General features: G+C 33.2%; 1 protein-coding gene across 1 annotated transcript in view; it reads right to left on the reverse strand.

Annotated features, from left to right (window-relative positions):
* LOC132705998 (trace amine-associated receptor 8c) overlaps positions 1-12,135 on the reverse strand; it is a 92,160-nt gene extending 80,025 nt beyond the window's left edge. Inside the window, exons 1-3 of the mRNA XM_060677027.1 lie at positions 12,045-12,135; positions 10,429-10,696; positions 4,162-4,287 (exon numbers count right to left, since the gene is read on the reverse strand). Of these exons, the coding sequence (XP_060533010.1) occupies positions 4,162-4,287; positions 10,429-10,650 (348 nt within the window). The 5' untranslated portion in view covers positions 10,651-10,696; positions 12,045-12,135. The remainder of the gene's footprint in view (positions 1-4,161; positions 4,288-10,428; positions 10,697-12,044) is intronic.
* Between the last annotated feature and the right edge of the window lie 275 nt (positions 12,136-12,410).

Below are 12,410 nucleotides of genomic sequence, written 5' to 3' on the forward strand. Positions count from 1 at the left end.
TTACAGAGCACTACAAGGAGTGATATTGGGTGGCACATTTGGGCATTTGCATGTAAAAATGCCCGAAATTAGATCCGCATCCGCGAACAAATACACCGATATTGATTTCGACGTCCTGTCCCGACGCTAATGCATTTCAACAGTGCACTTAGCGGGAAATTTTAGCGATACGTGATCGGGATTGCTTCGGACGATCATGTCTACGGTTCATTACATGAGAACAGCCACAATTTGTCCGACGCAGGGAGTATGCTTTAAAGTTTCGCGTCAACTTTGATGATGATGTATGTACACGGAATGTTGTACACTATGTAATACTGGATTTGAAAACGAATCCAAAAAAAATTATTTTCTTCAATGCGGTTCTAACAGCGTTAAACATACCCAAATTAGGATAGCGATTATGAAAACGACACTCAGTAAACAGGTTGTTTGCCGTATTGTATAGTCCAGCACACAATATACTCAATAAACCCAGCAGGAAACCAATAATAACTGATTTACAAATTTTTTTCAGGGATTAATTTTAGTAGTGTCTATCACAAAACCAACCAAGTTTGATACTATGACATACCAACCACAACCTGGGCAGTACAGTGTTTCGGATCAACATAAATAAGAACTTTAATATTATCAAACAATATTCAAGAACAAAACGTGCATTGAATTTTAATGAATGAATAAAACGAAAGATAATCTATTTTCCTTAATATTTTATATGTTTCTTATTTACATATTTATACATATGCAATTCGAATTGTATTTTCTTTTTCTGTTTCTCTGTTTTATACGCCTCACAATATTTTCCCTTCCATGCAATTCCTCCAATTCTTCATTGTTGCTCCGTCTCCATTCATTAGTGTTTATATCTCTATACGGGCCGTATATACTTCGTAGTATTTGACGTTTCCACAACAACAACTTATTTATTTCTCTTTGATTTAGCGTCAGGCTTCTCTGCCATATATAACAACCGGTCGACTTAATGATTTATGTAATTTTGCTTTTGTTCTTCTAGAGAGGAGTTTAGACTTAAATAGGTATTGTACCGCATAGAATGCTCTGTTTCCTGCAGCTGCTGCTTGCTACTTTGTTGTGATCTCTTATAACTGCTCCCAAGAATTTCAATTCTTTAACGACTTCGAAATTGTGATGGTTGATGGAAATGTTTTGTCTCATTCTTTCTCTGGTATTCTTTGACACTATAATATATTCGAGTTTTTCTTCATTGACTTTGAGCCCCATTGGTGATGCTGTGCTTTCAAATTATGTCAACACAGTTTTCACATCTCTCGTTATTTGTGCTGCAGTGTCTAAGTCATCTGCAAATGCTAATATTATTTTTGTTCTTCTTGCTGCCATATCAGTAACAAGATTTGATTTCGAAAAATCGTGGCAGTGCAAGTCGTCTGCTCCGTACTATGCGCTACGTCAACACACAGCTTTGTGCCCTAGTGGGCATTGTTTTTCTATCGTGTTCCTGCGGAACGCTATGGAACTTTCGCAAAACCGATGTCATTTTATTGCGCATACACTCTGTATAAAATGTCTTTCACGTCTCGCCGAACTGTAAAGTTACGGAAAAGTTTGGTAAATATTAAAATATTCCAATGATATTTTTTCAAATATTTCAAATTTTTCAAATATTTCAAATATGTATGATAGATGAAACCTCAACCTCTCTCGACATGGTATACGATAGTGTTCAAATAAAATTATCCCATCTTAAACGGTTTTTCATTTATCGCCAATAATTTACCCACAAAAACGGAAATGTTTAAGATCTTTTAGATTTTGACACATAAACCACATAGCCCGCATATAATTCAAACAATGTTCGAAATAGAGGTAATAGCCCTGGATCTCTCATTTCTCCTATTATATAAATTTTTCCAATAGAGCAAATGGTTTCGGAAAAAATACTTGTTTTCTGAAACCATGCAGTACGTCGTCATAGTAAATTGGTGAATTTCATTTGGATTTTTTTTAATATCACGAACAGTGTATGTGATAGACGAAAACCGTTTCAATAATTTACGCTAAAAAAATTATTTTCAGGATCTTTTTAATTCTCTGCTAAATTTGAAGTCGATAGTTACAAATTTGAGAGATCTATTACATTTTTGAATATGGTGCAGAATATCTCGAATACCTTGTACAATATGTGAAAACCCAAAATACAAAAATGTTAGCAGTCCATACGCATTACATGGTCGCGTGAAAGAAAATGGCATCTCAAACACAGCCCTCTAGTTTTTTGCCACTTGGCGCACCCTGTACATTTTTACAAAATCATCAAGGATAAATGATTTTTTCCAGGATCTCGCGCGTCTTCTGGTTAAAGAATTTTGCGATCACGTATAAAGCTTTTGAGAAATGATTTTTTTTCTCGATACCCTCTAAATGCGGTTTAAACATTTTTAAAATAATTCCCGACTTCCCCAGCCCCCAATTTCAATAGATTCCGTTAGGGGACTAAACCCTATATTTGAAATCGATAACTACAACTCTCGGACACTTATCATGTTTCATGGCGATGTATGAAAAACAGACGAAAATCGCAAGAAAAAGGGAGAAGCCAATTTCCAATCGCAGCCAGTCTCGTGGTCAGTTCAAAACTTCAGCTCCCTCACTGAAATCGTACGGAAGTTATTCCCGTTCTTATGGAGGGTCGACTGAGAACAGAGAATAGTGAACAAAAAATTAAAATGTTTAATTTTCGACGCTGATTCCATCGGTACTAACGGCGACGCTGTACGACGCCCCGTTAATAATCCTCTATTACGTTTTCAACATAAGGTGTTATTCTTTTTAGTACAACAATGCTCATGACTTTGTACGTTCTATTCAGCAGAGAGATTACTCTATAATTCTTGCACTAGTCTTTTGTACCCTTTTAATGAATAGATATGACTACAATTTCTCCTCACTACTAAGGCATTGCTTCTCTATTCCAAGCTGTTGTCACTTCCTGGAGATTTGTCGTTCTTTAAAGATCCCAGAGCCGCCCTTACTTCTTCCAGTGTCGGGGGACTGAAGTCTGGTTCAGCAGAGAAGTACATTATTTTCTCAGCATTTTTAACATTGTGGATGTTAAGCAGTGGTTCAAAACACACCTTCCACCTTTTAATGTTCTTCTTTTCTGCAGTTAGAAGCTGTGCATCGCTGCTCATTACACTGGTGTCCGTCATAGTTGTCCATTTTTGCATTTCTTGACATTTTTTTGTATTGACTCTTTCCTTCCTCGATCTTTCTGATTTGTGCTTCTAGGTGGCGTATTTTCTTTGTCGGTAGCACTTTCCATGCTTTTGCTCTTTCTCTGTTAAACTCTTCTCTGTTTTCGTTTACCGGATTATTTACGTATTTTATCCTCCTTTTGTTTTTTAGTTGTAGAGCTTGTTCACATTCCTCATCGTACCACTTGTTCGTATTATTGTTATTTTTTCCTAGACACTGTCTAGGGGTTTCGTATACAACTTCTGCCTGCCACTCCTCCCTTTCTCGATCTACCACCACTTTTTCGGCATCTTCAGCTTCCTCCTGTGCTTGGGACCTATTACAGACAGCTATTTGGTATTGTGTTCCTCTTTTAATATCTTGAAGCTTCTCCACATCCCATCTTGCTACCCGTTCTTGTTTTTGTGTAACCTATGTCGATAGTCTTGTCCTCAGTCCGTCTTTAACCAGGAAATGGTCCATGTCCCCATCTAGTCCTCTTATACTTCTTGTATTAATAATGTTGCTGGAGTGTCTACCCTCACATAATTTGTCATTGTCAATATATCAGGTAAATGTCATGTCCACTTCTAAAATTTATATATAAATTCTTTTTTTTTTGTTTCTATAAATGATTTAAACTAATTACCTCATAAATTCTTATTTCTATGATCAAACTAAAAAAGTGACACTTTTAATGTATAATGTTAACACTGAATTCCCATTCAATAACTTTTGTCTTTAACATTTAATACATCTTTGAATTTATATGACTCGAGCGAAATCTACATTGAGATTTACGAAACGTATAGTGAATCATATCATCTGAGTACCGTTTACAAATATGGAGTTGATGAAATAATGCAAACTTTATATGATTTTAGAACTCTGATTTATTTTATATCAGTACCGTGGATAAATGACTCAGTAAAACCTCAGCCTTACCTGAATTTGACATACTAGTTCGCCATAGGGCCAACAATTCCTCAAGGATGGCAGGACAGCAAATGGCGTCACCAGTAAACCCATCGCCAAGTCATTGCAGGCCAGTGAGGTCAAGAGATAGCGAGGCTGAAATTAAAATTAAAAATAAATTAATCCGCTCTGTTGTTCGAATACACTAATATTAATAAAGTTGCTTCGAGAAGTATCAGTTACTGATTTATTACGCAATTTTTGACGACAGGAAAAAAGGAAAAAAAGGCGATCAAATTTTGTAAGTTCGTAACACTTTCCACATTTGTGGAAAGTTTATTGCCTAGAAATACCTAATCCATTAGCACAATATTTTAATCGAGCTTCATTAGTAACGTCATTCGTTCTTAGTACATTAGTAACTTTGACTTAAAATAATATTGTATGTGGAATGTGTGTATGTAGTGTACACAAATATGTGTATAACTCAATTGTCTGTACAGTGTACACAAAAGTGTAGATTTAAAAATTTAAACATTTTTCGTAAACCAAAAACTACTTCTGACTTATATTTATTATTTTATTAACTATTAAGATTAGACATTTTTAAAATGTATTTTGGCATGATGTTCTGCAAGGACAAAAATCATATCAATGACAATATTAACTTTCCGTTTGAAATTACAATAATTACAAAAAAATATACCAGAACAGCAAAAAATTGAGAGCCTAAAGAAATTTTAAATATCATAGAGCAACTAGTGTTGACAAATCGTTGAATCACTATTAGAGAAGTGGCCGAAGACTTCGGCATCTCTATTGGCTGGTGCGATGCAATTTTTTCCGAAACTTTGGTCATGAAACATGTAGCACCAAAATTTAACTTAACTTTGAACGAACAAGAGCTGTTAAGCGACGTCAATGATAATCCTGATATGCTCAAAAAGGTCATAACTGGAGGCGGGGAATCAAAACTATAGATCAGTCGTCTCAATGGAAGAACCCAGAATCGCCAAGACCGAAAAACGGACGTCAAATTCGATCCATTGTCAAGGTTTTGTTTGACTATCGTCGCGTAGTACATCAAGAGTTCTTACCACAAGGTTCTTACGATCAACAAAGAGTTAAGTTATGTTAAGTTATGCTCAGTTTGCGAGAAGCAATACGAAGAAAACGTCAGGAATTGTGGGAAAATAATTAATGAATTTTGCATCACGATAATGCCCTTGCTCACTCATCGTTGTTTGTGTCTAATTTTTTGGCCCAAGGCAACACTACAATCATGCCTTAGCCACTATATTCACCGGATATGACCCCCTGCTAGATTTTCCTGTTCCCAATTGAGGAGATAAAGAAAAAATCATTGGAAGAACTCAAGGCTGTACCCGAAACTGCTTACAGAAGTGCTTGGAGGATTGGAAATAACGTTGCCACAATTGTATTATATCTGAGAGGGATTACTTTGGAGGGGACAACATTAATTTTTATAAGTAAATATTTTTTGATAAAACTTAAAAGTCACCTTACTTTTTGAACATACCTCGCAGATATCAACTTTATCAATATTGTGACTATATGACCATCTTATTCCAGGGCAAAACTTGTGACAAAATCAATAGAAAAATTGAAGAAGCTATACAAAATTTCAGACCTACTGTATAATAATAATAATAATAATAATCTTTATTTCAAATTGTGTTAGTATATTACAAAATACCCTTCAATTGAGTAGGGTTCTAATTCTATCAGAAGTTTCCTAATATTTCTTTTAAATCTTTTCAAACTATTTATTTCTTTTAAACTGTTGGGCAATTTGTTATAAAATCTTCTACACACTCTTCTCAGTTAGAGTTAATCTATGTATTGGGTAATTTACATTTCGCGTTCTAGTGTTGTACGTATTCCCGGTTTTTAAAAAAGAAAATGAGTGACTTATAAATATAGACACCGTATACTGTCATTAAACCTTCCACCTGGAAAATTCCTCTACAACTTAATCCTCCACACTTCGTCTTTTTAATTAGCCTTATAACTCTCTTCTGAACTTAAAATAATCTTAATATTGCGCTGTGCCCTCCCCAAAAAATAATGCCATAATTTAAAATGGACAGAAAATTGGCAAAATATAAAATTTTTGTATTGTGATGCATGTACCTTCTAACTACTCTAATTTCATAACAAACAGAATTTAACCATTTCATTAAACTGTCAACATGCCCATTCCAGTCCACAAATTCATCTACATTTACTCCTAGAAACTTTACACTATCTACCATATTGATAATATGCTTATCACATTCCAAATATGCAATTTGGACTGTTTTGTTCGAAACAAAATAGCGTGTGACTTATCTTTACTTAAAATTAATTTGTTTTCTTTATACCAATTGTCAAGCACCTTACATTAAACCCTGAACGAACTGTAGTACTTCAATTCGCAAGTCAATACATAAGTTATATATACGGGTTAAATATCAAAATAGATGAAAATAATAATAAATAAACTAAAATTTTGCATACAAAATATGTAGGTACAAAACTTGAGTGTAAATTAAGGTGGTCCAATCAAATAGACTGTGTATCAAAAAAACTTAATAGCTCTTATTTTGCAGTCTTAAAATTTAAAACTTCCTTAAATTCCTCTTCTCTTTTTAATGTAAACTACTTAGCAATATACTCAGTAATCTCTTCCGATATCATAAGTTGGGAAAGAGCAGTACACTCGGGCAGAATCTTTGTTCAACAAAAAAAAGATAACAGAGTAATCCAGTTGAATCTTGCAGAGATGTTTTTAAACTAACAATTTTTTAACGCTGACAGGTATTTATTTACTTAAACTATTATGTTATGTACATAAAAAAAATACAAACTTTCAAACAAGATCTGATATTCATTCTTACTTGACAAGAAACAAAAATAAAAAAAAATTATTTACTATTGCTATAAAATATAAGCATAATAACCTTCCTGCTGAAATTAAAGACGTAAAGCAAATTAAATTCAAAAAATATTTAAAATCTTTAATTACAACAAATGTTTTTATAATCTATCTGAATACGACAATCATATGATTAATGTAAAAAAAAAAATATTTAGACGTATGTTTTCCTGACCAAACTGTCCTTTGTAATATCGGCATTATTGAATAAATAAAAATAAAATAAATTTCCATTGCAGTCTTTTATCATTATGACGATGCGAACGCGAAACATTATGAATTTTATTGCTGACAAGAGAAAATATTTTAGTTAAACAAAAAAAATAAGAACTAAAATTAAAAAATTTGGACGAAATTATATATATTCACATGACAATTGTTTCGACAACACCGTGTCTTTATCAAATGTAATATTTACAAACTACCTGCCACTATATATACCGAAAAATGAAAATAAAAACTTAAATAATGTTGTTGTGAGAAAGTTTAATAATGGAGAGGTATTTAATTACATTTGATAAAGACACGGGGTTTTCGAAACAATTCTCATGTGAATATATATAATTTCTTGAAAATCTGAACTTTTAGTTCTTATTTATTGTGTTAAATGGATTTTCATAAAGTAAAAGCGCCTAAGTTCAATATTTGAAAAAAGCTGAAATGGGTATTTTATATTGCTTCTACGTGGCCGAATATGTTCCCAAAACATTTGGTTTTTTAACAAATGTTTACAAAATAAGGTTTTTCCCAAGTTTATTAAATTAAAAACCAACGACGCTGCAAGGAAAGCCCAGATCCAAAGTCAGACGAAATGGACGAAGGAATAACAAAGACACGAGTACAGAAAACGGGATACAACAACATTCATGTAAAGGAATTGTCTCATAGACTTAACCACCTATAATTTGACACATTTGATTATAGAGTTCGAACAGACATTTCATCTATCATTCACAAACAATTTCTTAGACAAAAAGTAAATTTAGACAAATTAATTTCTAATACAGAAATATCTAACAGCAATCCAAATTTACAACAGGTTCGTAAACTTAACAGACACAACATTTTCTAAAAATGAAGTTGAATTTCTGGAAAAAGGTCTCAACTTTAACTTACAGCACTCGAACATTAATATAGAATTGGACTGTTTAAGGATCGACTGTGAATTATCAATTAAGGACTTTAACGATAATAATTTAAACAGACATGTATTAGCGAACATAATAAACTCTCAATAAATGTCACTAGTAAAATCTATTAAAAACAAAGTTTTCAAAAATAAAGTAATATTTACACGTGCAGATAAAGGGAAGACAGTCATAGCTATCGATCTATCAGAATATATTTCAAAAAACAACAATTTTCTTAAACCAGAACTTTTCCAATATATCAAACACGATCCTACCGAGTTATATCAAAGACAAGTCAAAGAAGTAATTACTAACTCCACACTATTTAGTGACAAAGACAAGTATTTTTTAACAATTATGAATCCACTACCGCCGAAATTATATTCTTTAGTTAAATTACATAAACAAGATATGTCCATTAGACCAGTCGTGCCTTGTGTAACAGCTCCAGCAGTTAAACTCTCTACAAAATTAGTAAATATTTTAGTTCCACACCGATTTTAAACCAAAATTTGTAATAAAAAATTCTTTTCAATTAATCAATAAAATTAAATATATCAAAAACCCTTCTAACGCAAAACTATTATCTTTTGAAGTACAAAACTTATTTCCCAGTATTCCTCCTATAGATGTGATCGATTTAGTAGATTTCACCGTCACTCGGAAACAGGTTAACCCATTGGTGAAACAAGATTTATTAGATTGCTTAATAGTATCTTTAGACCAAAATTATTTTGAATTTAATGGACAGATTAACATCTCTAAGGAAGGCTTGATTATGGGAAACCCACTTAGTCCTTTGTTAGCCGAGATTTTTATGGATAATTTGGAAAATATCATACTAGAACATTCTTTAAGTAAAAGTTTTCTATGGTGGCATAAATACGTCGATGATATATTTGTTTGCTTTGTTGGAACGAACAGAATTCGTTTTTAAATTACATTAAAACAATTACATACATAGAGAGGAGAACCTAGTGAAAAAGTTTCAAAACATTTGTCAAAATGTGGTTTAAAAATAGCTTTCAGAACTAACAATAGAAAAATTTTGAAAAAACAATAAAACGAAGTATCCAAAATCTCAAAAATCAGGTGTCTACAAGTCGAAATGCGGATCATGTCCTAAAATTTATATTCGACAAACAGGTAGATCCTTCAAGAAACGCATTAACGAACATAAAAGATCGTTTAAAAACAATAGTCTAGATTCTAATTATGCTACACACAAAACCACATTTTTGACGACAATTTTGAAATTTTACATACAGTCACAAAAAGTAGAAAATTAAATTTATTGGAAGCCATGAAGATTAACAAAGTGAGACATTCAAATGTATTGCTTAACGATCAATTAGATTTAAATACCTCTCCTTCATTGAACTTTAATTCTCACAACAACATTAATTAAGGTTTTATGGTCATTTTTCGGTATATATAGTAACAGGTAGTTTGTAAATATTACAATTTTCATGTAAAAATATATCATTTCGTGAAAATCTGAACTTTTAGTTCTTATTTCTTTCTACGCCACTCTATATTATCTTTAACCAATTTTTAAAAACGGGAACTTCTCCAACTTACTGGATATCAAGGTTCATTACTCCTATAGAAACTCACTTTTCAAACCAACTTGACTGCTTCCAGAGTGCAAAAATATTCAAAGAAGAACTAAAAGACTGACGAAACTGACTTCTGAATAGTATTGTCTAACAATGTGTTGATGCCTCGCTACTGTTATATGTGTTCTGACTCCTTTTATAATATTTGAGAAAACCAATGTTTTTCTATATATTTCATTCCGTTTTATTTTTGTATTATTTTACTTTGTTTTTCACTATTTTGTTTATGAGAATCTTATTTTATATTGGGCAGTTGGCCGTTGATAAATAAATAAATAAACAATATGAAACACGCGATTGAAGAACATTTTCCAGCAATGCAGCGGAAAGCGGATCTTTTCGAGGTTAATTAATATGCTAAACTCCCGCGGCTTGGTTTTGTACCCCGCTTTGATTTCGCATTTCAGTATCATCAATTACAATCAATTTGGGTTCCATTAAAACGCGACTCGCGATGTAGAATCTCAAGCGCCGAGGACAGAAATCGATCCCTGGCGATAAAATTCACGACGTCGTTACATACGCAATCAACTTAAGCGCCCCTAAAGGGTCCATAACGTGTAAACGCCAGAGAGGGGCTTCGAAACCCGACAGATAAAATAATGCTCACCTGAGAGTGGATGTACTTGGAATATCTTCGACTGTTGATGACGGAGATAAGGAGCAAATTGGCCACGATTATTCCCATAGTCAGGATTAGGACCACCGATGCTTGTACGACGTCACCAGTAGTCAGGTTTGTCCAGAATGTCACCTGGTTGTAACGGGGATGCGTACAGCTGCTGTTTTGTAGAGACGGTGTCACCTGAACGAACGTTCTGTGGTGGTACATAATCTGAGGTTGCTACGCCTCTTCAGGCATTGCTGCCACGTATAAGCTGAAAGATGCTCGTTGTTGAACATTTTCACAGTAGCGTGGCATACAATGCAAAATTTGCAAGGACAGGCAAGGTTTTCTTTCTTTGCTGGTTTATTTGGTCCCGCAACTTAGGCAATTTGGCCACCTTGGTCAATATAATTCAATATTCGTAAAGTTAGAGTTTGAACTATTCCATCGAGATAGTGACAAAGTGTACAGAGAAACTTATATGTGATAGAATGATAAAATAAAAATTATATAATTTATTGCCAAATCATGTATAAACAATACATTTAAAGTTGTCAGTATGAGTTTTCGAAGTGAACATAAAAGTATATATCCCATACACAAACAATCTAAAATTCATAGGTCACGTAGCTGTTAAAGTTGCATTCAAAAAAATCTTTATAGTTATAATGTTTAAAATGTTTTTAAGAGTGTGTTTCAAACGTGGAACAGTTGTTTTTGATAGTTGCTGGTATTTTGTTATACAGTTTAATACCAATGACGTTCATGGACGATTGAGTTAACACGATGATAGGGACCACACAGATCATTTCTATGTCTGGTATCATACATATAAACCTTGCAATTCATTAGTGGATTGCCCTGAGTTGCTGAGCCAGCAATGATTAAAGGTATCAGTTGATGAAATTATTTAATCATTTCATGAGTTTTTTGTCGTAGTTGCTACCAGTTTACCACTTTAATTAAATTGTATGTTTCACTGTTACTTTGCTGAAATGTATATAGTTGTCTACTTATTATAATTATAGTAATAGTTATCAAGATGAAATTCTTTTCTAAATGAATGTTCATCTTTTAGGCAAAAAATATTATTGTTATTATTATTATTATTATTATTATTATTAGGAGTTCTTATGCACATTATTCACTGATAAATGAAAATTGAAGGGAGAGTTAGTATTTTCATTTTTTTAAATAGTGACTTACAGTGATCCTTATTTTGTGCACAACACAAAGTTCGAACAATCTTTTTTTGAATTTTAAAGGTTCTATCTGCCTCTGAAGAGTCTCCCCACAATAAGTTTTGTTTAATATCTCGGCCAGTTAAGTCTACTATTGAGCCGTTTATCTTAGGACTCAGAAACCATATGAGCCAAAAGTTAAATACAAAAGATACATACGCTCGGGATATTTGAAAAAATCCATATTGAAATCGTTATTTCGGGGGCTGTCAAGACGCGATGACGTTATTGATTATAAAAAAGCTGGTTCGCGCTACGCGCTAAACACTTGCCCCGCCCAGTGACGATTTTTCGAAAGCAATCTTGTTATCTATAGCATGATTTTGTCAAATCGACACTAAATGAAGTTCATAATGACAATAAAAAAAGTTTGCTTACCACCACAAAGGTCTCGTGTAATGCCTTATTTGCTACCGTTTTTGTTCAACTAATGCCGTGAAACGTTGGTATCCGGCAGTGAGCATTACAGCTGTCAAGAAAAAGACGGAATAACGTACTCCAAATTGCAATTCAGTAAACATTTGTGAAGTTTTGCGGCGATTCCTGTACCTGAAACAAACATTTGGATTGACGGCTATTATTAAACAAAGTTTAATAAATGGGATATTAGCTTTAGTTTCTCTGGAAAATTATTGTGTATTGCTTAATGTGTTCACAGGAAACTCGTGTACTTCTTTGAGTACAACTCTTTAGAACAGACTTTTTTTTGTCATAGATCACTAACGCAGGCCAACGTCAAGACCC

Source organism: Cylas formicarius, unplaced genomic scaffold, assembly GCF_029955315.1.
Source record: "Cylas formicarius isolate icCylForm1 unplaced genomic scaffold, icCylForm1.1 PGA_scaffold_8__14_contigs__length_24414737, whole genome shotgun sequence".
NCBI classification, from domain to species: domain Eukaryota; kingdom Metazoa; phylum Arthropoda; class Insecta; order Coleoptera; family Brentidae; genus Cylas; species Cylas formicarius.